Raw genomic sequence first — 26962 nt, 5'->3', positions numbered from 1 at the left:
ACTTTTTCTGAGACATTTGCCTAAATTAATGGGAAATCTGAGACAAGCCATCCCTGTGGCATTTCATGCTTCTGCCATTGGCTTCAGAGCCTCCAGGCAAACAATAAATATCCATCCGCAAGGATGACTACTATCTGGTGGTCTCAGTGCTTCCAGAAGCTTCTCTGCAAAGTGCTGGACCAAGAGGAGGAGATAACAGCCGCAAGCTGCCGTCCTTGGGGAATCGGTATCAGTGAGCAGGCCCTTTTTAGTTACACCCTTGTCCTAAGTTGCTGAAAACAGTTTTTCTTATAGTGATCATATGACCCAAAATGATTTCCTATGAATATATACCTCAAGCAAACTGACTAAAAAAAAGAAAAAAAAAACTGTGTAATGTTTATAGGAAGTTCACAAGAAATGCCTGCTCGGTCCTAAGTCAATCCTGTTGTACAGGATAAATTGCTTATGCTTCGCTTTCGAGAGTGCTTTGTGAAATCTCTGTGTAAATACGTGAAAGAGTCAAACTGCTGCGGCGTTAACAGCGAGCTGAAAAGCTTTGGACCTGTGCAATCTCAAGTCAGAAGCTGAGTGTCTTCTGGAAGAGATGATGGCATGGTCAGCACCAAAACCAGGGCAGGGAGGGAGCTGACGTGACTCAGGAGGTCAAGCCATCAACAGATTTGCTACCTTTTGCTTCGTTACAGGAGAGAGCAGTGGAAGGTAATGTTCCCACAGGGATTTGTATTCATTTCAGCACTTTAATACACCTATGTTTATCCCTTGGCGAATTCTCTAGTCTGCAAGTTTATGCTTGAGAATATCTTTTCATTTTTTTCCTAGAAAAAAAATCCTACTTTATTAAACTCAAAAAGATTGTTTCGGCACAAAAGAGTTATCCAGCTATTCTAGGCACGTGCCTAAGGGGTAGCCCTGCTCCGTGAGAAAGTTAAAAAAAAAGACTGGGTGAGATGGCTCATGCTTGTAATCCCAGCACTTTGGGAGGCCAAGGTGGGTGTATCACCTGAGGCCAGGAGTTTGAGAGCAGCCTGGGCAACATGGTGAAACCCTGTCTCTACTAAAAATACAAAAATTAGCTGGGCGTAGTGGCAGGCACCTGTAGTCCCAGCTACTGAGGAGTGGGGGTGGGAAGAATGAAAAAAAAAAAAAGAAGAGAGAGATATCAGCATTCTAATTTTTTTTTTTTTTGAGACAAAGTCTCTCTCTGTTACCCAAGCTGGAGTGCAGTGACTTGATCTTGGCTTACTGCAACCTCCATCTCCCGGGTTCAAGTGATTCTCCTGCCTCAGCCTCCCAAGTAGCTAGGACTACAGGCACATGCTATGGCACCCAGCTAATTTTTGTATTTTTAGTAGAGATGGGGTTTTGCCATGTTAGCCAGGTTGGTCTCAAACTCCTGACCTTAGGTGATCCACCTGCCTCAGCCTCCTCATGTTCTGGGATTACAGGTGTGAGCCACCTTGCCCAGCCCAAAGAGCATTCTTTTAAATGTGATCTTGGGGAAATAAACTTACCAGGTATAATTACTTTATCAAAGGGAAACATTCTGCCTCTGACTTCATCTTCCTCCTCCTCATCTTCTTCTAAGAAAATAAAATATTCCTCATTGTGTTTATTAATATATTATTACAATCACAACAAAAAAATCCAAATATTTTGAGTAGCAAGAACTAATAGAAACTAGCCATAAATAGCACATGTATTTTTAGAACTAGCCTCACAAACTAAATGTACATTGATGGATGCATGGATAAAGAAAATGTGGTATATGCATCCAACAGAATATGAATCAGCCTTTAAAAAGAAGGAAATGACTGGGTGCCATGGCTTACACCTGTAATCCAACAATTTGAGAGGCCAAGGCAGTGGGATCACCTGAAGCCAGGAGTTCAGAGACCAGCCTGGCAACAGAGTGAACCTGCAAAAAAATTTTAAAATTAGCTGGGCGTGGTCATGCAAGCCTGTAGTCCCAGCTACTCAGGAGACTGAGGCAGGAGAACCGCTTGAGCCCAGGAGGCCAAGGCTGCAGTAAGCTATGATCACATATATCACTGTGCTCCAGCCTGGGTGATGAACAAGATCCTGTCTCTCTCTCTCTCTTTTTTTCTTTTTTTTTTTAAGGAAATTCTGCTATATGCAACAACAAGGATGAACCTTGAGGACACTATGCTAAGTGAAATCAGTGATAGACAAAGACTACATGATTCCACTTACATGGGGAACTTGACTAGTCAAATTCATAGAATCAAAGAGTAGGGAGTGCTGGGCTCGGAGGCTCATGCCTGTAATCCCAGCACTTTGGGAGGCCAAGGCAGGCAGATCACCTGAGGTCAGGAGTTCGAGACCAGCATCATCAACATGGAAAAAACCCTAAAAATACAAAATTAGTTGGGCGTGATGGCGCATCCCTGTAACCCCTGCTACTGGGGAGGCTGAGGCAAGAGAATTGCTTGAACCTGGGAAGCGGAGGTTTTGGTGAGCCAAGATTGACCCACTGTACTCCACCCAGGGCAACAAGAGCGAAACTCCACCTCAGAAAAAAAAAAAAGAAAGAAAAGGAAGCGTTCCATACGGTGGTTGCCAGGGGCTGGGGAGGGGAATAAACAAAAGTCACTATCAATAGGCATACAGTTTGAATCCAGCAAGACGCATAAGCTCTAGAGATCTGCTGAGCAGCACAGTGCCTGTAGTCAGCAAAAACATAAAACTTAAAAACTTGTTCACACACTTAAAAACTTGTTCAGAAGGTAGATCTCATATGAAGTGTTTGTGCCACAATTCAATAAAACGTAATTTTAAAAAATTTGTAAAAGGCTATGCACCTTGACAACATCCAGGGGAAAAAACAACAAGGAAAAAATGCTACCTAATGAAAGGTGAGCCAAGGCTCAAAAATTGTCTCTCTAGTTTTTTGTTTACTTTAACTGAGTGACTGCTTGTCTGAACAATAGAGTTGCAAATTATCTGCATATAAATACTCAAAATAGGACACTCAGACTTACGACTGAACAGGTCTTTTGCTTGATCGTAGGTCTCTGGAAATCCATCCAAGATGTAACCTTGATTCCTGCAAGGCATTGATTTTAGCTTTTCTTTCATGAATCGAATTATATATTGATCATCTAGTTTACCTGATAAAAAAGCATATATGTATATATTACTGTGGAGTCACATGCTACTTCAGAGTTGTTTTAAAGTTATCTCAAAAATTGTTGTGTAGTCAAAGGTACTATTGGAAATCCCTATTTTGCTTTTTTTTTTTTTTTTTTTTTTAAGAGAGATGGGGTCACACTCTGTTGCCCAGGCTGGAAGGCAGTGGTGTGGTCACAGCTCACTGCAGCCTCACTTCCCAGGCTCCGTAATCTTCCCACCTCAGCCTCCCAAGGAGCTGGGACTTTAGGTGCTTGCCACCACACCCAGCTAATTTTTAAATGTTTTGTGAACTCCTGGCCTCAAGCAATCTCTCACCTTGGCGTCCCGAAATGCTGGGATTACATTTTAGCCCTTATAGTAAAAATATGTGATTTTGTATTTTGAACATGTCGTGAATTCTAATGCACAGTAACGTAGGAGAACCCAGTGAGCTGGTCTGCAAGAATGAGCACGGGCGAGTGCTGATGTCTGTAACTTTCAAAACGTTCTGTAATCCCAGTTGTTGGTGCAGTTGATTGAAGAACAGCAAGTGGAGTAATGCGGAGAGCTCCCACACTCCACCCGCGGGATTTCTGTTTTGATATTACACCTCCGTAACTTTTACATACAGTACTAAATGCTTCTGTTGTGAGAACTGAGATAGCATTCATGTATGTTGCTAGCACTCGATTTACTAAAGTAGGTGCTGGATTTGAATAACGATCAAACTTGACCTGATCCTTAAAGGCACTTTTCTCTGTAAAGCTTCAGAAAAGAACACCGCTCCCTTCTCCCTGTCTTTTCCAGTTGGCATTTCTGACCTCAGCCCCACTGGACAGTTGCCTCTCAAGCCCTGACACTGGGTTCCTGGCACTGCTTGGGGAGGATGAGGAGGGAGGAGTTTGTTCTAACACTGGCACAGTGGTTTAATAACTACGTGATGCAACTCCACCACAATATCCATCGATCATTCCATCATAATTATTGAACAGCTAGGATGTTCAAGACACAGCCCCATCCTTACCTTGCCTCATGTATACCTTACAGTAATGGAAGTTTGACAAGTTAGAGAAATTGATCCTCAAAGCTCTTTCCAGAGTTTGTACTATACTTTTACTTTATCAGTGAATCCCCCTCCTCCTCCTCCTCTTCCTCCTCATGCTCTTCCCCATCCTCCTCCTCCTCAGCCTCCTCCTCCTTCCCCATTTTACATACTGTAAAATAAATTATTTCAGGCTTCTTTTTTATGACTCTTATCAATGACAATAAACTGACCTAATTAGAATACCTCTCCCTTCTACCTTTCAGTGTCATACAACCCATTAGGCAGTGAGAGGTTCAGAAAATAACTGTGTCTTTCAGAAATTTAAATATTATGGCTAAGAACAAAAAAAAAAGATCATAAATGTTATTTAACATAATGAAATTCCTCTGAATGATTCTACATTGCTTCCCAGTAAGGTGCAGAGGGGTGCCAAGAAATGAAGCCAAATAAAACATGTCAAGGAATTCACTAATACTCTAAGTCTGGTTTTATTTCAGCTGTCTATTTTCTCTTTTGTTTTTCTGAGACAGAGTCACTCCATCACCCAGGCTGGAGTGCAGTGATGCAATCTTGGCTCACTGCAACCTTCGCCTACTGGGTTCAAGCGATTCTCATGCCTTAGCCTCCTAAGTAGCAGAGATTACAGGTGTGCACCACCATGCCCAGCTTTTTAAAAATTTATTTTTACTTTTTAGTAGAGACTGGGTTTTGACATGTTGGTCAGGCTGGTTTCAAACTCCTGATGTCAGGTGATCCACCCACCTCGGCCTCCCAAAGTGCTGGGATTACAGGCATGAGCCACCATGCCTGGCCTAAGCAGTCTATTTTTATTTTTCAAAGGCTTTGTTGTTAAGGCACTTAATCTAGAAATCTAGCTGCAATTCCCTTCAGTGTCTCCCTTGGCTTATTTCAGGCCCGGAGCTTGCCATTCATTTCTGCTTGGTTCAGAACGAAAGTGCTCAGTAATTAAGAAGGGACCTCCAGCAGCATTTCTTTGGTAATTATGGGATGCTTGAGAGGCATGACCCAGTACACAAAGGACCCAGCCCAAGTGCCTTTCTCTTGAGAAATGTGATCTCTTAAGAGATAATCCCATGACCTTCGGCCAGTGTTCAGCTCTATGGCAGGCAACTGCATTTTCTGTTTGAAAATGAGTGAGCGTAACCCTCCTACACAGCTTTTTTCTTTTTCTTTCTTTTTTTTTTTTTTTTTTGAGACAGAGTCCTGCTCTGTGCCAGGCTGGAGTACAGTGATGTGATCTTGGCTTACTGCAACCTGAACCTCCCAGGTTCAAGCAATTCTCCCGCCTCAGCCTCCCAAGTAGCTGGGACTCCAGGCGCCCGCCACCATGCCCAGCTATTTTTTGTATTTTTAGTAGAGATGGGGTTTCACCATGTTGGCCAGCATGGCCTTGATCTCTTGACCTCGTGATCCACCTGCCTGCCTCAGCCACCCAAAGTGCTGGGATTACAGGTGTGCGCCACCGCGCTTGGCCTCTACATAGCTTTAAAAAAATGTCATTCTGCTTTTTCTAAAAAAAAAAAAATTAAGTGTATCTTTCAAATACCAGTAATATTTAAAATATTCATATTAACATACATTCAATAATTACTAAAACATGTTTAAAAATGGAGAGCTTCTCCCCTGAGCAGTGGTGGGAATGTGAGGTGATACATTTGGGATTACAGCTTCGGTTCTGTCCCCTCATCCCAGCAAACTACTCTCTTAACTGATCATGACCAAACAAACCTTTTTGAAATAGTGATTTCAAAAAGGAAAGACAGTCCAAAAACTCTGTATCTGTAGGAAATCTGCCTCATGGGAGAGATCACCCTTTCCCTTTTTTTTTTTTTTTTTTTTTGAGACAAGGTCTCACTCCTGTCACTCAAGGGTGGAGTGCAGTGTCAGAATCTCAGCTCACTGAAGGTCATCCTACTGCCTTGGCTTCCCAAGTAGCTGAGATACAGGCACCCACCTGCCCAGCTAATTTGGTTTTTTGTTTGTTGTTTGTTTTTGTAGAGACAAGGACTCACTATGCTGCACGGGCTGGTGTCAAATTCCTGGGCTCAAGTGATTTTCCTGCTTCAGCCTCCCAAACTGCTGGGATTACGGGCATGAGCCACAGTATCTGACTTTCCTTTTCCTTTGTAGAAGAAGAAGCAAAAGTGTTCCACTTGGCTACCACTTGGCTACATTTATTAAATAAATGTACCTCAGAACTAGAATTATCCATAGAGTTATTCTTAAGGATAATTAGAAATAAAACAAAGTGAGTGGCTTTGTACTCAGTTCACCAGGCAATGTGTAAAATTCCATGTGTTTGCTGAGACACAAAAGTTTAGAAATCTACATCTCATCCAAGCAGTCTGACATTTGGACAAATTTGTCTAAATCAGGTAATATATCTGTAAGCAGCTGAGGAAGAAATACCTTAAGAAGAAACAAAAGATGAATCTTGGAAGAAATTTTGGAATCTTCAATTTAATGTAATATGAACACATTAATATTCTAAAATCTTCCATATTGCTCTAATCTAGTAAAAGAACTGTATATTGGATTTTGCAATTTAAAAATGAGGCACAGCCGGACGTGGTGGCTCAAGCCTGTAATCCCAGCACTTTGGGAGGCCAAGGTGGGCGGATCACGAGGTCAAGAGATCGAGACCATCCTGGCCAACATGGTGAAACCCCGTCTCTACTAAAAATACAAAAATTAGCTGAGCATGGTGGTGTGCGCCTGTAGTCCCAGCTACTCGGGAGTCTGAGGCAGGAGAATTGCTTGAACCCGGGAGGCAGAGGTTGCAGTGAGCCGAGATTGTGCCACTGCACTCCAGTCTGGCACCTGGTGACAGAGTGAAACTCTGTCTCAAAAAAGATAAAAATGAGGCACAATGAACTTGTTTAAAATATTTTACTAGATTATACATATACACTTTCCAAAATTCTCATGTAATCTCTAGTGAACTTTTAAACGGTCAAAACTTGTGTTCCTCGGCCGGCTGCAGTGGCTCATGCCTATAATCCCAGCACTTTGGGAGGCCAGGGCGGATGGATCATGAGGTCAGGAGTTTGAGACCAGCCTGACCAACATGGTGAAACCCCATCTCTACTAAAAAAAATATGAAAATTAGCCAGGCATGGTGGCACAGGCCTGTAATTCCAGCTATTCAGGAGGGTGAGGCAGGAGAACAGCGTGAACCCGGGAGGTGAAGGCTACAGTGAATCGAGATTGCGCCACTGCACTCCAGTCTGGGAGACCGAGCAAGACTCCATCTCAAAAAAAAAAACAACAACAACAACAACAAACTTGAGTTCATGTGAACCTTTCCTTTTTTTTTCATATTCATCTACACTTACAGATTTCCTCAGTAACATTTTTATTTGCTGGGTGTTTGCTTTTGGTTGCATTTTTTATTGTGCACGCAGAATGTCCATTGCTGCCTGTGACTTTGGGTTCACTATAGGTTTATTTGGGCACTATTAGGGGAAAAAAATGCCATAAACCAAGAAATACTCTCCAGCATTTTAATAGGGCCAAAACAAAGTTGGTGATCTAAAGGCTTTTTTTTGAGACTGAGTCTGCTGTGTTGCCAGGCTGGAGTGCAGTGGCGTGATCTTGGCTCACTGCAATCTCCACATTCTGGGTTCAAGAGCTTCTCCCGACTCAACCTCCCAAGTAGCTGGGACTACAGGCACAGACCATCACACCGACCTAATTTTGTGTTTTTAGTAGTGGTGGGGGTTTCACCATATTGGCCAGGATGGTCTCTATCTCTTGACCTTGTGATCCACCCGCCTCGGCCTCCCAAAGTGCTGGGATTACAGACGTGTGCCACCGCACCCAGCCTAAAGCCTTATTAATGGTATGGAGTTTCTACATGATGTTAGTGAAAAATGAGATTTGTTTTCTATTAAGAAAATGGGCAACTCTCTCCAGCTGTGTATTTTTCATGTTAATCCTGACAGTTCACCAAATAGCTAGTCATGAAGAATGTAGGCAGTTAATATTCCTCCAGGAAGGGGCCAGGTGCTCATGCCTGTAATCCCAGCACTTTGGGAGGGTGAGGCAGGAGGATGGCTTAAGCTCAGAAGCTCAAGACTAGCCTAGGCAACATAGGGAGACCTTGTCTCTACTTAAAAAAAATTAGCCAGACATGGTGGCTGCGTGGGAGGCTGAAGTGGGTGGATTGTTTGAGTCCAGGAGATGGGGGCTCCAGTGAGCTATGATTGCACCCTGCACTCCAACCTGGGTGACAGAGCAAAATCCTACCTCCTCCCGGCAAAAAAAGAATCCCTCCAGGAATTGTTCCTCCCTATGTTCATATTATTTGATTTCTTTTATTCACCTACTTGAATACTTGGATAAACCATTCACCAGTTTAATCCTTTTACATAAAATAATCTGAACTCTGACAAGTTTCATCAAAGCCCTTTGGCGTTACTCTACTTTTAGTGTATTGATAAAAACAAACATGGTTTTCCTTTACTTTGACAAAGTAATGTAATTTTTACCGTATGTATCTGTATGGAATTCCAGAAGTAATGCGGACATTTATTTATAGGATGTTTGTATGGTTAGGTCTTTAATACTGTGTTTCTGCCTCTCATTTGTGACTACATGCACTATTCTTGAAAGCTGGTAAACTCACTGAATGCTTGTGTAATAGCCGTTCAATTACTGCCTTGCCTGTATACATGTATATTAAGGTAAAATAAAACTGACAAAATATTTCTAGGGTACAGTTGGATGCATACTAAGTGGCCTGCCAAGCTAGACATGTCCTTAGTGGGTCTGGAGACTTGGGCATGAATAACCGTTGTTCTAACCAGAGTGACTCCATCTTGAATAAAGGCCGGATAAAGCCAAACCTGCTGGGTAACATTCCCAGGGGGTTGAGCACTTTCGGTCACAGGATGTTTATGGTTGAGGGACCAAGTTAATGATGCTAACTAACTAAAGACCCAGAACTTATGGAAATGTCCTGATATTTGGAGAACAAAAAGCATTCTTAGTTTAAGAATAGGTTTTGCTTTAAAGATAATAGTTCACTTATAAATTCTCACTGAAATCAATAGTAACATAACATGCTTATGTTCTTAAGTAACATAAGAAACAATACTAATATCCTTTCACAAGTTGATCATAAGCCTTTATAATAAAGTACACTCTTCTCTCGACTCCACCAAGCTGGAGTGCAGTGGTGAAATCTTGGCTCACTACAGCCTCGGTCTCCCAGGTCCAAGGGTTTATGCCAGTCTCCTGCATCCACGCCCAAGTAGCTGGAACTACAGGCATACACCACCATGCCTGGCTATTTATTTATTTATTTATTGGTATTTTTTGTAGAGATGGGGTCTTGCTATGTTGCCTAGGCTGGTCTGGAATTTCTTGGCTCAAGCATTCCTCTGCCTTGGCCTCCCAAAGTGTTGGGATTATAGGCATGAGCCACTGCACCTGGCCAAAAACACTTTCAAAAACCTATACAAGCAGGCACTATGTTTAAAGCATGGCCTTCCCCCTCTTGCTTTCTGAAGATGCCCTACTCTGTGATGTAGTAGCTTTCAATAAACTACCTCTTCTCACTGTGGGGTGTTCCTTCTCTTGTTTTCTGAGGACACCCTGCTCTGTAACAGAGTAGTCTCTAACAGACTATCTTAACTTCACTATAGTCTGCGGCTCACCCTCAATTTTTTCCTGCATGAGATCTAAGAACCTGCCCTTGGGATCTAAGATGAGACCCCCTCTCTGGTAACACTGCTCCAGGACTGAGATTCTCAGTGACTGTCACCCAGCCACGTCCAGGCTTCCATAGGCTCAGACTGTTCAGGGTGATTCCTACCCTTCCCTGTTATCAGTGATACTGTACTTTGTGTAAGTTTTTAGAGTTTATAGAGCAATTTCATTCATGTTCTCTTGGTTATCACTATGTTACCCTCATTTAATCCTCCAAGCTGGTGGATTTACTCTGTCTTTTCCTCTCCTTTCTCTTGTTATTATTTTTAAAACGCAGGATGAAACAGGTTCAGAGAGAGGCAGTGATCGGTCTGAAGTCAGGAGCTAAGCAAGTGGTCAAGCCATGCTTGGTGACTTGCAAGTGCATTCTTCATCCTCTTGTTTAGTAGAGTCTTGTGGAAGATGGTGTGGGAAACAGTGAGTCTCAACGACAGAAAAGAACGCAATGGTAATTCATGGGTAATGGTTCTGACTAGACTTCCAGTGCCAAGGTTAACTGTTTTAAGAGACTTTGCCTTTACAGCAATAATATGAATTTTGTTTTTAAAAAAAAATAGATAGCTGCAAGCCAAGATTTTACAATGACCCATGTAGAGATACTAACAAGTTGGTACATTTACAGGCTTTTCTTCCCATTTTTATTTTCAAACTCACAGAAAAATTGAAAGGCGAATCTAATGATCACCAGGAATCCTACCAACTGGATCCAGTAATTTCACAATGCTTTTGAAATGTATAAAGTGAGCACAAAATCTGTAATTAGCCTACTCTATGGTGTAACAAAGCCCTTATTTTGCTGCTCCATCAGGGGCTGATGGGAGTGGAATTAGGACACGGAGGGGCCTCACTGTGGGACTGGGAAACTAGTTTTGCTAGAGTCATTAGAATCATGTGATAACAAATGCAGTCTTGTGAGGGAAAAGTGAGCTAACGTCAGTGCCATGGGTTCAAAGGTTTTGTTTGTTCAAACATAGCCAAGGTCCATGTTTTCATTTCAGGTAAATATAGATAGGAGGGGTTTTTGAACACACTTGAGAAAGAACTTACCTTCTTACAGTTAAAAGGAATTGAATGATTCCAATCTTGTAGGAAGTGGTGGGGATGGGGGAGTCACATGTGGGAGAGGAGCTGTTCTAAAGACTTAAGTTAACTTTGCTGGGCAAGGTGGCTCATGCCTGTAATCTCAGCACTTTGGGAGGCTTAGGTGGGTGGATCATGGGGTCAGGAATTGGAGGCCAGCCTTGACAACATGGTGAAAACCCATCTCTACTAAAGACACAAAAAATTAGCCAGGTGTGGTAGTGGGTGCCTGTAATCCCAGCTACTCACAAGGCTAAGGCAGGAGAATGGCTTGAACCTGGAAGGTGGAGGTTGCAGTGAGCCGAGATCATGCCAATGCACTCCAGCCTGGGTGACAGGGCAAGACTCTAAAAAAAAAAAAAAAAAAGACTTATCTTCCCCACAAGACCACCTCCTTTGCCCCCTCCTAGGGCCCTTCTTAGGTCTCTCTTGCCAGAGACTGCTGAACCTGTTTGGCCTCTCACACCTGGGGGAAGAACAGCACATGAGGACAGGCCCTTCTGGAGCCTGGGGGCCCCATTGACTGTTTTTAGCTGGGCACTGTCTCTCTGCTCTAGTTCTTGTTCTACGTGTTCAATCTCCCCAAGCATGAAAAGAGTTCAGTTGGTACTGTTATGTTAAGCCCTTGGATAAGATTTTTGGGCCCTTGCAAAGACCAATTATATAAGTCTGTCAATAAATAATGTTCAGCCAAGCACAGTGCCTCATGCCTGTAATCCCAGCACTTTGGGAGACCAAGGCAGGCAGATCACTTGAGGCCAGGAGTTCGAGACCAGCCTGGCCAACATGGTGAAACCCGGTCTCTACTAAAAATACAAAAAAGTAGCTAGGTGCGGTGGTGCACACCTATAATCCCAGCTACTCGGAAGGCCAAGAATTGCTTGCAGCCAGGAGGGGGAGGTTGCAGTGAGCTGAGATTGTACCACGGCACTCCAGCCTGAGTAACAGAGTGAGACTCCATCTCAAAAATAAGTAAGTAAGTAAATAAAGTTCAATGTTTTCCAAGTCCCGTTAGCCTGATTATTAGACATTCTTGTCTCTCTCCAGTGATTTACGAATACATGGGTGGTTTCTTTTTTTCTTTTTTGAGACAGAGTTTCTCTTTCTCTCCCAGGCTGGAGGGCAGTGGCACGATCTCGGCTCACTGCAATCTCCGCCTCCTGGTTCAAGTGATTCTGCTGTCTTGCCTCCCAGGTATCTGGGATTAGAGGCACATGCCACTATGTCTGGCTAATTTGCATATTTTTTGTAGAGACGGGGTTTCACCATGTTGGCCAGGCTGGTCTCAAACTCCTGTCCCTGCCCACTTTGGCCTCCCAAAGCGCTGGGATTATAGGCGTGAGCCACCGTGCCTGGCCGATTTTTTTCTTTTCAAGTTAGGAAGTTCTTTCCCATCCTACCATCAGGTCATCACCAAAATGTTAACAATGAGATTGGGGGTGAATTTTTTTTTGTTATAATTTCTGTACTTTACTTTTTTCTTTCTTTCTTTCGAGACAGGATCTCACTGTGTCGCCCAGGCTACAGTGTAGTGGCACAATCATGGCTTACTGCAGCTTTGGCCTCCCAGGCTCAAGTGATCCTCCTGCCTCAACCTCCAAATAGCTGGGACTATAGGCACATGCCACCATGCCTAGCTAATTTTTTTTTTTTTTTTCTTGAGACAGAGTTTTGCTCTTGTTGCCCAGGCTGCAGCACAGTGGTGCAATCTTGGCTCACTGCAACCTCTGCCTTCCAGGTTCAAGCAATTCTCCTGCCTCAGCCTCCTGAGTGGCTGGGACTACAGGTGTGTGCTATCACGCCCAGCTAATTTTTTGTATTTTTGGTAGAGATGGGATTTCACCATGTTGGCTAGGCTGGTCTCGAACTCCTGATCTCAGGTGATCCACCCACCTTGGCCTCCCAAAGTGCTGGAATTACAGGCATGAGTCACTGCACCTGGCAATACCTAGCTTATTAATTTTTTTGTAGGGATGGGGTTTCGCCATGCTTCTCATGCTGGCCTCAAACTCCTGGCCTCAAATGATCCTCCTACCTCAGACTTCCAGAGTGCTGGGATTACAGGCATGAGCCACCATATCTGCCTGTACTTTATTCTTAATAGTAAACAGTCTTTTTTCCCCCTTTTTGTAAACAGTTTTTTATCACCAGATTTAAAAAGAATAGCCACTGTTTGCAAGAGTGGCGTGGCTGTCTGCTGCGTGTGCATTACCTGCATTCTGCTCCATGCTCTCCCTGATGCCATCTAGAAGCTCCTGTGCATCTTCCACATTCTCCTGTTCCTCTTCCTCTTCGCCTTCTTCTTCTCCTTCCCCTACATCCTTAGGTGCAACAATCGCCTCCTGCATGCCACAGGGATATTCACATTGGACGATGCCCTGCATTGATTTGCTACTCACAAATCAGCTGGCAGGTGATCCCGGAAAAAGCCTGGGACCCAAATAGGGCATGTACCCTATGACAGCTGTCATGCAAAATTTTGCAGGCTGTGCATATCCAAAAAGACACGTGAGAGCCTTAAGGTTTTTCTTACACTATATTTAAGAGAATAGTATATTTTTGTGCTAGTGTCAGAACTGCTGGAGTCAACATTTTCCTAATGTATTATTCTAAGATACTGGATTGTATCTTACTTGAAGGAACCATATGTAGAAATCAAGTCTTTTAATAATCATTTATGAAAACTTCCTCAGTATCTGCCATTTCCAATAAAGTGATAAAAAGCAGTTTACAAATGAGTAGTCACATAACACCCTGAGAAACATACAACAAGAATAAAAAACCTAGAAACGTTCCAGGCAACAGAGAGAACACAAGATACTTTGAACCACAGCTAGAGGCAGACTAAATTTCAAGGGCAACCCATGGAAACTGCTTCTGTCTCAGAGGAAAGCCTGGTAGGGTTTTGTGCTTTCATAACTGGTAACAAATCTCTTGTTTACTGACATATAAAATTAGTTGCTTGTTTATTAGAAAACTAAGAAAAGCATTCCTAAAATGTTAAAATTCCCAATAAAGTAGTTAAAAGCCATTTCAGGAAGAACATGGTGGCTCATGCTTGTATTCCCAGCACTTTGGGAGGCCGAGGCAGGCGGATTACCTAAGCTCAGGAGTTCAAGACCAGCGTGGCCAACATTGTGAAACCCCATCTCTACTAAAAATACAAAAATTAGCTGGGCATGGTGGCATGTGCCTGTAATTCCAGTTATTCGGGAGGCTGAGGCAGGAGAATTGCTTGAACCCGGGAAGTGGAGGTTGCAGTGAGCTGTGACAGTGCCACTGCCCTTCAGTCTAGGCAATAGAGCAGACTGTCTCAAAAAAAAACAAAAAAAACAAAAGCCATCTTACAAGATGATGCTGAAGGTAATGAAGGAAGCTCCTGTTCTTCCCCAAGCCAAAGCCGAAGCAAAAGCTTTGAAGCTCAAGAAGGCAGTGCTGAAAGGTGTCCACAGCCACAAAGAAAAGAAGAGCCGCATGTCATCCACCTTCCAGTGTTCCAGGACATCCTCTGAAGAGTGTCCTCAGGAGAAACTAGCAGGACCACTCCGCCACTATCAACTAATGTCCCCGACCCCTGAGTTGGCCATGAAGAAGACAGGAGACAAACACGGACTCGTGTTGATTGCAGATGCCAAAGCCAGCAAGTGCCACACCCAGCAGGCTGTGAAAAAGCCCTCTGATGCTGATGCGGCCGAGGCATCTGATTCTGCTCTGACTCTGCTTGGGCTTGACGGGGAAGAGAAGGCAGATATTTCCTTGGCTACTGATTAAGATGCCTTGGATATTGCCAACAAAATCTAAACTGTGTCCAGCAGGCTAATTCTAATATACATTTTTTTCACCCCAAGAATAATAAAGTAATTAATTGAAATGCCCAGGAAAGTAGTTAAAAGTGTTACCAGTTTTGCTATGGCTTCAGAGATGACATCCTTCAGTTGGATGTGATGCAGTTTGTAGTACTTGGACAATTCCTCAGCAATGCTGGATTTTCCCACAGCAGGGGGGCCGAGAATGCAGATCTTGATTGGCTGAGAGAGGAGAGAGTAAGGAACATACAGCAAGCCCTGAATGATCTGTAGCTAGACAGAGTGTTTTTTTTATTTCAGAGGAGTGCTTTTTTTTTGAGACAGTCTCACTCTGTTGCTCAGGCTGGAGTGCAGTGGCATAATCTCGCTTACTGCACCTCAACCTCTGCCTCCCAGGTTCAAGTGATTCTCTGCCTCAGGCCCCCCGAGTAGCTGAGACTATGTGCACCACCATGCCCAGCTAATTTTTGTATTTTTTATAGAGACAGGGTTTCGCCATGTTGGCCAGGCTGGTCTTAACCTCCTGGCCTCGAGTGATCTACCCACCTCGGCTTCCCAAAGTGCTGGGATTACAGGCATGAGCCACCGTGCCCAGTCAGGAGTGCCCTTTTAAAACAAAGTCTCTGGACCCTGCAGGCTAACTCTCACTCTTCTGTGGAGACTCCAGAGTCACCGCCTCTAACCCTGCCGCCAACACCACGGTGGCTGCCACATCATCCTGAAAGTGTCTGCTCCCTGGTCAGACAGTTAATGTTCTGTTTCATGTCCATTCATTCAGTAGGTATTCAATAAGCACCAACTACGTGGGCTGATCTGAGGCTGGGGGATTAGGACCACATAAGAAGATGTGTCAGGGACAACTCAGCCTGGCTCAAAAGGTGAAACCCTATCTCTACTAAAATTACAAAAATTAGCCGAGTGTGGTAGTTCATGCCTGTAATCTCAGGTACTACTCCGGAAGCTGAGGCACAAGAATTGATCAACCCAGGAGGCGGAGGTTGCAGTGAGCTGAAATCACACCACTGCACTCCAGCCTGGGCAACAGAGTGAGACTCTAAAAAAAAAAAAAAAAGTTGCTTCATCTCTCGGAGCCTTAGTTTCCTCATCTATACTATGGAGATAAGAATATCTACCTTTTACCGTAAAAAATGATAAGGGTATGAGTTAACACAGATGTTAATTAGCTCAATTTAGCCATTCCTCAATGTCTACATATTTCAAAACATTATGTTGTACAGGATACACGTATGTAATTTCCATTTGTCAATTTCAATTAATTAATTGATTCTTTTAATTAATTTATTTATTTTAGACTGATTCTTGCTCTATCACCCAGGCTAGAGTGCAGTGGTGCAGTCTTGGCCCACTGCAACCTCCACCTCCCTGGTTCAAGCAATTTTCCTGCCTCAGCCTCCCTAGTAGCTAGGACAACAGGTGCATGCCACCACGCCCAGCTAATTTTTGCATTTTTAGTACAGATGGGGTTTCACCATGTTGGTCAGGCTGGTCTCGAGCTCCTGACTTGAAGAGATCCACCTGCCTTGGCCTCCCAAAGTGCTGGGATTACAGGCATGAGCCACTGCAACTGGCCAATTAATTAATTCTCACAAAAGAATATCCACCTTGAAAAGTTGTGATAATTAAAATGACCAGGGGGTCCTTTGACCAGTTAGAAAGAGATCAAAGTAGTAATCAGGCTTCTTCTACCTCCCACAGGTACACCCAGGACTGAAACAAGCAAGCCACTAAGGCACTTGATATTTTTCCTTATTTAATATTCTTCCTTAAATGGATAAAACTATGACATCACTCTTGAGCTTCCTGTCATGTGCAATTTGCATACATTATCATCTATGTTAACTTTAAAACTGTTCATGTTTGGTTGACAAGTATTTGTTTAATATGCAGGTAAATGTGATAGACCTGAAAAAATTGGTCAAATTTGAAAAAACAACTTGAAATGAGAAATTTGAACATTTGAAAAAGCAAATGGTTCCACTGGCATAATCACACTGGAAGTTTGATTTACTTTGCTTGAATCAGAAGTTTCAATGGGAAACAGTGATGGTTACCATTAGTCCTCTGCTTTGTTTGTACTCCTTGAGGATACTGTTGATGTTTTCCACAAACCCTGTTTGGGCGGCCCATCGAATATTAAAATTCTCCTTCACAAAGAGCGCTTCCATTCTTAAGTTGACCAGTAAATGGTCGAGACGATCTTGCTAAAAGATAGAAGAAAATTAGAGATTAGTCTTTTTTTATTTAATTCCCATTGTCGTAATAGACCGAAATCACTATGGTTATTAAAAAAATGACAAGCCAGGTGCGGTGGCTCACTCCTGTAATCCCAGCAATTTGGGAGGCTGAGGCGGGCGGATAAGCTGAGGTCAGAAGTTTGAGACCAGCCTGACCAATATGGTGAAACCTTGTCTTTAAAAAATAAAAATATAAAAAAAATTTTTAAAGACAATATACATTCACTAAATGTGGAATCCAGCACTGAGTATTTACAGAGCACCCATGTGACACTACGTCACTTCTAAGCAGTCCCCATGTCTACTCTGATGGTGGGCCACATTCTGGCTGAACAAGTAGGAAGATACTGAAAATCCAAATTTTCTTTTTTAAAAATTGTAATTGCATCCACTTTTGAACACTGCAGTTTCATGGCTCAAAATCCAAAAGAACAAAAGGTGCAGAGAAAAATATTCCTATGACCTCTGACCACCACCCACCCAGTTCTGCTCCTCAAGGCAACCAATATCAGTCCTTTCAGAAACACATTTGAGTGCAGTATTTAGATGCAATTTATTTGAAAAAGAATTGCATTCTAATGCAAGCTTAAAGAGCACACTGCAGAAAACCCTATTTTTGTTGTTGTTGTGATGGAATTGGAATCGCAGCCTGCTGTGTGAATTTTAGAACAAGGCCAAAGAAAATAAATCCCAGTGTTTGTACAGCATTTTATCAAACAGCTTCCAAACAGCTTACATTTTGTTTTGTTTTGTTTTTTATTTTGAGATGGAGTTTCCCTCTTGTTGAGACTGGAGGGCAATGGTACTATCTTGGCCCACTGCAACCTCCACCTCCCGGGTTCAAGTAATTCTCTTGCCTCAGCCTCCCAAGTAGCTGGGACTACAGGTATGTGTCACCATGCCCGGCTAATTTTGTATTTTTAGTAGAGATGGGGTTTCACCATGTTGGTCAGGCTGGTCTCAAACTCCCGACCTCAGGTGATCCACCCTCCTTGGCCCCCCAAAGTGATGGGATTACAGGCAGGAGCAACTGAGCCAAGCCTAAATACTTTTTCTGACCCTGACCTCTGAGTGTCTTTCAGGAAGGACAGCTGAAGAGAAGAGTAAGTTGTTTTAGGGTAGAACATCTGGTGGTGTGGTAGGAGTTGACAATGGCATTGGAACCCAGGCCTCTGACTCCAAATCCCTCAATATCAATATTATTGAGGAAGAAAAAAAAAACACCACATATACTAACCGTTAAGTCCTTCATTAGGTATGCATTTTCTCTGGGTATTTTCTGGATTTTCCCAGGGCCAGCATTTTTACTGATACACTGTTAGAAGAAAATTGAAATATTATTTGGTTTACCTGGAAGATTTTACTTATATGAAACTCAAATGGGTTGGGCATGGAGGCTCATGCCTGTAATCCCAGAACTTTGGAAGGCTGAGGCAGGTGGATCACCTGAGATCAGGAGTTCGAGACCAGCCTGGCAAATGTGGTGAAACCCTGTCTCCACTAAAAATATCAAAGTTGGCCAGGCGTGGTGGCGCATGCCTGTAGCCCCAGCTACACAGGAGGCTGATACACAAGCACTGTTTGAACCAGGGAGGCGGAAGTTGCAGTGAGTGGAGAGGGAGCCTCTGCACTCCAGCCTGGGTGACAGAGCGAGACTCCGTCTCAAAAATCAAACAAACAAACAAAAACCTCAAATGAATGTGAGCATAATTGAATTTTTTAAAGTAGCGTTAGTGTCAGGCACTGGAGATAAAGATGAGCGTGGCCTGAGATCTGCCCTCAAGAGCTCCCAGTATGGAAAGGGAGACAGAACTGTACACAGATAATTACCATGTGGAGTGTTTGCAGCTCAGCAAAGGGGATTCTGTGCTACCATCTTAATGTCTGTTTACCACAAAATTCACATGTTGAGATCTTCACCCTTAAGGTGATGGTATCAGGAGGTGGTGCCTTTGGGAGGAGAGTGGGTTATGAGGATAGAGCCCTCAAGAATGAAATTAGTGTCTTATAAAAGGACCCCAGAGAGTGCCTTCACCCCCTCCACCATGTGAGGACACAGGGAGAAGGCAACATCTATGAAGCCAAAAAGCAGGCCCTCGTCAGACACTGAATCTGCCAGTGTTTTTTTTCACAATGATTTTTTTTTTTGAGACAGGGTCTTGCTCTGTCACCCAGGCTGGAGTGCAATGGCACAATCTCGGCTCACTGAAACCTCTGCCTCCTGGGTTCAAGCAATTCTGCCTCAGCCTCTCGAGTAGCTGGGATTACAGGCATGCACTACCACACCTGGCTAACTTTTGTATTTTTAGTAGAGATGGGGTTTCACCATGGTGGCCAGGCTGGTCTCAAACTCCTGACCTCAAGCGATCCACCCACCTCGTTCGCCCAAAGTGCTGGGATGACAGACGTGAGATAGGATCTTGCTCTATCTCCAGGCTGGAGTGCAGTGGTGCACTTATAGCTCACTGCAGCCTTGAATTCCTGGGTTCATGCTATCCATGCACCTTAGCCTCTCAAGTAGAAGGAACTATAGATGTGCTCCACCAAGCCTAGCTGATTTGTAAAGTTTCTTTGTAGAGAGGGGGTCTCACTATGCTCCATGCTCAGCTCACCCCTGGCCTCAAGTGATTCTTCCACCTAAGCCTCCTATAGTGCTGGAATGACAGGTGTGAGCCACCATGCCTGGCTGAATCTGCCTTGATCTTGCACTTCCCAGCCTCTGGAGCTGTAAACAATAAATGTCTACTGTTTATAAGCTACTCAGTTTCTGGTTTTTGCTACAGCAGTTCAAACAGACTAAGACATTCTGGGATGGAGAGGGACACCTGTCTTGTGCAGGTCATGGGAAGGAAGCAGGATGGGTGCACAGGAAGATAGATGAATTACTTTTTTTTTCTTTTTTCTTTTTTTTTTTTTTTTGGTAGAGATGGGGTTTCACCATGTTGCCCAGGCTTGAGCTGAATCTTAAAAGCGAACAGGGAGTAGCCAGGAGAAGCGCAGGAGAAGGCTGCACTAGCTGGGCCACATGGTAGCTGCTTTAGCCAGAGCAGCCTGGACTGGAAGAGGAAGCTCTCCCAGATCTAGATTCCTGAGGCTGGGCATGACAGCTCACACCTCTGAAGGTGACCTGACTTTCAGAAGCTGAGGCAGGAGGGTAATTTGAATCCAGGAGTTTAAGTTTGCAGTGAGCTTATGATCACACCACTGCATTCCAGCCTGGGAGACGGAGCAAGACACTGTCCCTAAAAATTAAAAAAAAAGAAAGAAAGCAAGCTTATCCAGGCGCTGTGGTTTACATCTGTAATCCCAGCACTTTGGGAGGCTGAGGTGGGAGGATCACTTGAGCTCAGGAGTTTCAGAGCAGCCTGGCGACACGGTGAGACCCCATCTTGACAAAAAACAGAAAAAAGAAAATTAGCCAGGTTATGGTGGTGCAAGCCTGTGTTCCTGGCTTCTTGGGAAGCTGAGGCAGGAGGATGTTTTGAGCCCAGGATGTCACGGCTGCAGTGAGCTATGATCACACTATGGCACCCCAGCCTGGGCGACAGAGTGAGACTCTATATCAAAAAAATAAATACGTAAACCAATAACTAATACTAAAAATAGAGCTCCTAGGATTGGCCAGTAGGTCGGTGAACCTGACCACATCAATACTTTGGGGCAAGGGCCTACTGGTGGCTTTTAGTATTCTGGTATGTCATCTGTGTGTGTGTCTTGGGGGCAATGATCACTGTCTTCTTGACCTGAGCCCTGCAGTGGTCTTTCTCGTTTCCCTCTGTGCATATAAAAGAGAAAGGCTATTTTGGTAGTAACCTTAAAGTATACACTGCAAATACAGATGGTGAGTTTGGGTTTTATGGAGATTCCCAGTTTTGTTAGCACAGCTGATTGTGTAACTACACTCCAGGGGCAAAACTAAGAAACGTCATCAAAATACGGGATGAAACTACCGTACCTTGACTAAGTCTTCCAGGGTATGAACAGACTCATCCACAGCAACCAGGTAGCGAGGCTTTGGCGCGTGATCTATGACGTTCTGTATCACTCTGCAGACCCACAGGTAAAATAATCATCAGAGGGAGAAGGCCAAATAGATGCAGTAAACTAGAATTCACTGATTACCACCCCCGTGGCTGGGCAAAGGATTTGGTGCTTTGATAAGTCATCTACATGTCCGATAAGGCCAGGGTTGAGCTGGTTATCTGCACTCTCCAGATGAGGAAGATGCTTAAGAGTCTGGTGACATTTCTCAGGCTGAAGAGCTACTGCGAAAGTGGAAGAGCCAGCTTTTGAGGTCAGATCCATCTGGTTCTGACCTGTCTTCTTTCCAGTGTACTCCCCTGTCTCCCAACGAGGGGACCTGACAGCAGCAGGACTCCTGGTTATGAAGCCCTCCCCATCCAGTGGCTCATTTGAGCCTCACAACAGTGCTTTATAGAGGTGTTTTACAAAGCAAGACAGATTTAGACCTGCTGTGGTTCTTTTAAAGAAGTCACATAGCAACCGTGACTGAGCCTGCTTTCCTATTCCTTGTTGCCAAGGTTTCCGAGTGCTTGCCTCTGTGCTGAGAGTGGCACAGGTGTGATTCCACTGAATTCTCACAGCCTAGCATGGAGGTACTGCTCCTATCCCCATAACTAACTTTCCCAAATTCACACAGCTAGTGAGAGGCAGAGCAGGGATTGGAACAAAACTTAAAGAATTCCAGAGAGAAACAATAGAGAATAGAAGTCTACCACGATGACTTGTCAATTCTACCTCCATCTTAGCTTCCTTTCCATAAGATGAAGATAAATTGGATGCATGCTTCCAAATGTGCATTTCACATTTATTTTGTATTCACTTCTGCTTTTTCTATGTTTATTTATTTATTTTGAGTCTCACTCTGTCACCCAGGCTAGCAGGCAGTGGTGCAATCATGGCTCACTGCAGCCTCAGCCTCCCAGGCTCAAGTGATCCTCCTGCCTCCACCTCCCGAGTAGCTGGGACTATAGGAACGAGCCACCAAATCCGACTGATTTTTGTATTTTTTGTAGAGACAGAGTTTCATTGTATTTTCCAGCTGGTCCCGAACTCCTGGGCTCAGGTGATCGATCCTTCCACCTTGGCCTCCCAGTGTTGGGATTACCAGTGTGAGCCACTGCACCCAGCCTATTTTGTATCAATTTCTCAGAACATTTCAGCTTTTTGCTTCTTCCTTGGTTAAATATTTGACAATCTTCAAAGAAACCTCTGGGGAAAAATTGCTACTTAAAGGGGTCTGTCAAAAGACAAAATGGTAACAAATCCTCTTCAAGATTTCAGTTGGCTTTATTTGTGATTCTAGAATCAGGCAACACTTCATTCCATAAAATAGAACAAATATGTCAGTAAAACGAGCAGAGGCGGGTGGTTTGATAGGCAGAAAGGGCTGCAGTAGCAGAAACAAAGAACGAAAAGCACATTGCTCATTTCAAACTTACTTTCCTTGTAAGAAAGGGACAGGGAGAACAACAGAAAAATAACTGATGGGGCCTGGCACAGTAGCTCATACCTGTAATCCCAGCACTTTTGGAGGCCAAGGTGGGTGGATCACCTGAGGTCAGGAGTTTGAGACATGCCTGGCCAACATGGTGTAACCCCGTCTCTACTTGGGAGACTGAGGCAGGAAAATCTCTTGAACTCAGGAGATGGAGGTTACAGTGAGCTGAGATCATGCCATTGCACTCCAGCCTGGGCAACAGAGTGAGGCTCCATCTCAAAAAAAAAAAGAAAAAAAAAAAAGGAAAGATAACTGATGGGTTACCACCAGGTTACTTCAGGCTACTTTTTGTCATAAGGATTAAAACACAGAGAGCTTTATTATCATGCCTATTGAAGACTGAAACTGGCTTGTTTGAAAAATTGGCTGTTATTGCTCTCCTTTGCTTTCTCAAAAGGTCAGATAGCAGCTGAGTTTCACTTTGGTGCTGGAATGTTAGCTTGGGAGACTCCATTTTGATTTTCATTCTGGTCTGTTGGGGCCTAGTACAAGAGCTTCGTCCAAAACAATGGCCACCTGTAATTTGTTTTTAAGAGGCCCCAAGTCCTTCTGTAATGGGAATAATTTCACCCTCTAATTTATGTTTGAAAGTAATCTGTTAAGAACTAATGCTAGGTAAGTTATTTTAATAATGTAAAAGACTCTTCTATATCTTTGAAACCCAGTAATGTCATAATGTAAAATCTCTGCAGAAAAAAAAGGGGTATGTTTCGGCCGCTCCATCCCCAGGGATGGAGCAGATCCAGGGCTTTGCAGTGCCTGAAGCTTAGCCCATTTATAGCAAGCTTGTCAAACCTGCGGCTTGTGGGCCACATGAGGCAGGCCTAGGATGGCTTTGAATTCGGCCCAACATACTTTGTAAACTTTCTTAAAACATGACATTTTTTTGTGATTTTTTTTTTTAAGGCTCATCAGCTATCATTAGTGTTAGTGTATTTGATGTGTGGCCCAAGACAATTCTTCCAATGTTACCCAGGGAAGCCAAAGGATTGAATATCCCTGGCTTACAGGATCGTTCTTTAAGGAAAATACTAAAAATTAGGTTCGGGGTCTTGGAAAGGGGTCTGCTCAGGGATGTGTCCCTGAAGTTTACACTTCCTTCATTTCCCTGTAAATCTATAAATTTGTCTGAGATTGTGACTAATTTTCTAGTGGCCAGTGGATGAGGGAAAGAGTGGGAATCTGAAAACTAGAACCTCAGGGAGGTGCAGAAGTTGCTCCCTCTGGGGATGTGCCACAGGGGTGACAGAATGAAGTCCCTGGAAGCTGGAATGTGGAGCTGATGAACCACAAACACAGTGAACCAGCTCGCTGACCTCACGTTTAAGTCAGGGTCTTCAAAGGAGAAGAAGGGTTTCTGGACCTGTCTGAATATGGGATTTAGATGCTTTCTGAGTATTAAAAAAAAGTATCAACTTTACAACTGTCAAAGAAAAGATAAAAGCTTCAGGTTTACAGTTTGTCATCTGAATTCTAGAATTTGAGTTGGTGGGTTAGACATATTAATATCATCTGGGACAAAGGAATAAGAAGCTATGTCCTCAGAATGTACATACCAAATTCTTTCTTTTCCAAAATTGGAGGGTATTGCTATTCTGCTGATAAAGTTTCTAAGAGATGAACCTAAACTTGTCACCAGAAATGTAGACCTTGTGAACAGCGGGCACTATTTCACAGGATGGAAAATGGAGAAGACGGTACCTTCTGCAAAGGGCTGTTATGAAGAGCGAACACAGTAATGCATGTAAGGGTCTTAGCACTTAGCAAATGTTCAAACTGTATTAGCCTACAAACACATACACTAACCAAGTCTGTGAAGGTCATGCCTCTGGGAGAATGCTCACCCTGCTAGATCAAGAACATGGATTGCTGGAATCACATTTGTTCCATCGCCAAAAACTGGTAATGCAGGAATCTCACCCAACCAAGCCATCTGAAATAAAGAAAAGCAAAACCGTGACCCCCTAGTTATATGTGGATGGCGATTACAGCTCACATGTAAGTCTACAGTCAGAAGCATCCAAAAGGCCTGGCTATCTACTTAAGTAATTTCCTCTAGGAGATGTTTTATAAATCAGCCCTGATGAGATTTAGGATTAAATTCTACCAAGAGAAATAACATGTAGCCTTGGGACTGAAATACTTCTCAAGAAATCTACAACCTCCCAGTCGTAGTTAGTAGCTATATGCATGTCATCGACATGGAGGAGAAATGTTTTCACATGCATGATGTCTTTAATTCTCACAAAAAGACTAAAATTTAAAATTACCCCCACCAGTAGGGATGAGGTGAGGGGGGAAATAATTACCATCAGTAAAGGATAAAATGCTTTAGTGGATAAAGTAGCAGGAGGAGAGAGCCTGGACTGGTACCCCAATCCTCAGAGTCCAAATCCTTGTCTTTTCTTCTCATTAAGTATTTCAGGAACCAAACCGACATGCTGAGTACTGTTTGAGTGTCGTGTATTAGATTATTTTGAATTGTTGTGAAGAGTGAAAGAGGTAGGAGTGAGGGTCACAGTAGACCACCAGGTCTTGTAAGATATTTTGGACTTTGAGAAAGGGTTGAAGGGTTCTAAGCAGTGATGTGACAGCAGCAGGATGGATTTTGTTGCCTTGTGGAGAAGTGGTGGGAAGGAGAGTCCGATGGGGAGAAAGGTGATGGCAGGTGTGCAGGTGAGATGGGCTAGCCTAGCTTGGAGGTGGGAAGTGCACAGAGTGGGGATGGGGAAAAGCGAGATATTGAGGAGGCTAGCTTTAGTAACGAACTTTTGTGATGTGTAATGTGAAAGGAAAATAAATGGGACCCCAAAATCACTAAGCCAAAGGGAAGAGTCAAGCTGGGAACTATAAAGCAAAACTGTCTCTCAAATATTTCATTTTGTTTCTTTTTCTTTTTTCTTTTTTTGAGACGGAGTTTCGCTCTTGTTACCCAGGCTGGAGTGCAATGACGTGATCTTGGCTCACGGCAACCTCTGCCTCCTGGGTTCAGGCAATTCTCCAGCCTCAGCCTCCTGAGTAGCTGGGATTACAGGCACGTGCCACCATGCCCAGCTAATTTTTTGTATTTTTAGTAGAGACGGGGTTTCCCTATGTTGACCAGGATGGTCTTGATCTCTTGACCTCGTGATCCACCTGCCTCGGCCTCCCAAAGTGCTGGGATTACAGGCATGAGCCACCATGCCCAGCCTCTTTTTCTTTTTCTTTTTGAGAGGGAGTCTTGTTGTGTCACCCAGGCTGGAGCGCCGTGGTGTGATCTTGGCTCACTGCAACCTCCACCTCCCAGGTTCAAGTGATTCTCCTGCCTCAGCCTCTCAAGTAACTGGGATCATAGGTATGTGCCACCATGCCTGGCTAATTTTTGTATTTTTAGTAGAGATGGGGTTTCATCATGTTGGCCAGGCTGGTCTCAAACTCCTGACCTCAGATGATCCTCCCGCCTCAGCCTCCCAAAGTGCTGGGATTACAGGCATGAGCCACAGTGCCTGGCCTTACTCAAAGATTTATTTATTTATTTATTTTGGTCACTCAATGATTTTTAAAGCTACACACCTTCCTCACAATTTTCCCATTAGGAGATTATTTGTAGGCCTCAAGAGCTTTACCTTAAAACAGTTCTGTTGAATTTCACCCTGACAATGTGAAATGATAGCTTATCTTCACAGGTTCAAGACAAGGACAGAACCCAGTCATCCCTCTGTTCACCTGATACAAGTGCATATCTGATCGTTCCCTCTACCCTATGTTTATCTTATCTTATGTAAAAATGCAGATTCACTCAGCTGGATGAATGCATGAGTGACAATTCTTCTACCCTTCTATCAGGTTGAACAGCTGATCAAAGACTCAAAAGAATGCACCTGCTTGGCTCTTATCTACCCACATCTTTGATTTAGTTTTTGTAGACACAGGGTTTCACCATGTTGCCCAGGCTTGTCTCAAACTCCTTGCTTGGTTCAAGCCATCCACTCATCTTGGCCTCCCAAAGCGCTGTATTGGGAATATAGGCATCAGCCACCATTCCTGGCTTACCTGTACCTTTAAAAAATTTCTTCCTCTTTCTCCAATATCTACCCTTTCCCCTTTAAATATTGAAGCCCTCAAAGGCATCTTTGGAGAAAGGCACAGACCTGTTTCCTGGGCATGCGTTCTTAACCTTGGCACAACAAACTTCTAAATTGATTGAGACCTGTCTCAGAACCTTAGTGGTTTACAGTAAGAAGGAGGGAGGAGTTGGATTCTGATCATGCAGCTGGGTGGAGAGTTGCCCCGTTTTCTGAGATGGGGCCTTGGAGGAGGAGCAGGCTTGGGGATGACTGTAGGTATAGTTTGGATTTGGGAAACACTTCCAAGTTGAGGTGCTGAGTAGGCAGCTAGACCTTCAGAGCTA

The 26962-nt window shown here is 43.7% G+C and overlaps 1 protein-coding gene across 6 annotated transcripts in view; it reads right to left on the bottom strand.

Annotated features, from left to right (window-relative positions):
* The window catches only part of AK7 (adenylate kinase 7), an 88398-nt gene that overhangs the window by 16235 nt on the left and 45201 nt on the right, over positions 1-26962 (bottom strand). For 2 of the 6 annotated variants that reach the window (XM_002754264.6, XM_035261418.3), the window contains 8 exons: positions 24417-24505; positions 21007-21097; positions 18289-18366; positions 16869-17018; positions 14890-15018; positions 13203-13332; positions 3003-3131; positions 1515-1583 (listed from right to left, as the gene is read on the bottom strand). In XM_002754264.6, the coding sequence (XP_002754310.3) occupies positions 1515-1583; positions 3003-3131; positions 13203-13332; positions 14890-15018; positions 16869-17018; positions 18289-18366; positions 21007-21097; positions 24417-24505 (865 nt within the window). The remainder of the gene's footprint in view (positions 1-1514; positions 1584-3002; positions 3132-13202; positions 13333-14889; positions 15019-16868; positions 17019-18288; positions 18367-21006; positions 21098-24416; positions 24506-26962) is intronic. The other 4 variants (XM_009006520.5, XM_009006521.5, XM_054240339.2 and 1 more) reach the window with 4 other exon arrangements.

The sequence above is a fragment of the Callithrix jacchus genome, chromosome 8 (genome assembly GCF_049354715.1).
Source record: "Callithrix jacchus isolate 240 chromosome 8, calJac240_pri, whole genome shotgun sequence".
Taxonomy (NCBI): domain Eukaryota; kingdom Metazoa; phylum Chordata; class Mammalia; order Primates; family Cebidae; genus Callithrix; species Callithrix jacchus.
Note: the sequence above shows the minus strand (reverse complement) of the source record. Positions and strands in the feature narration are given on the sequence as shown.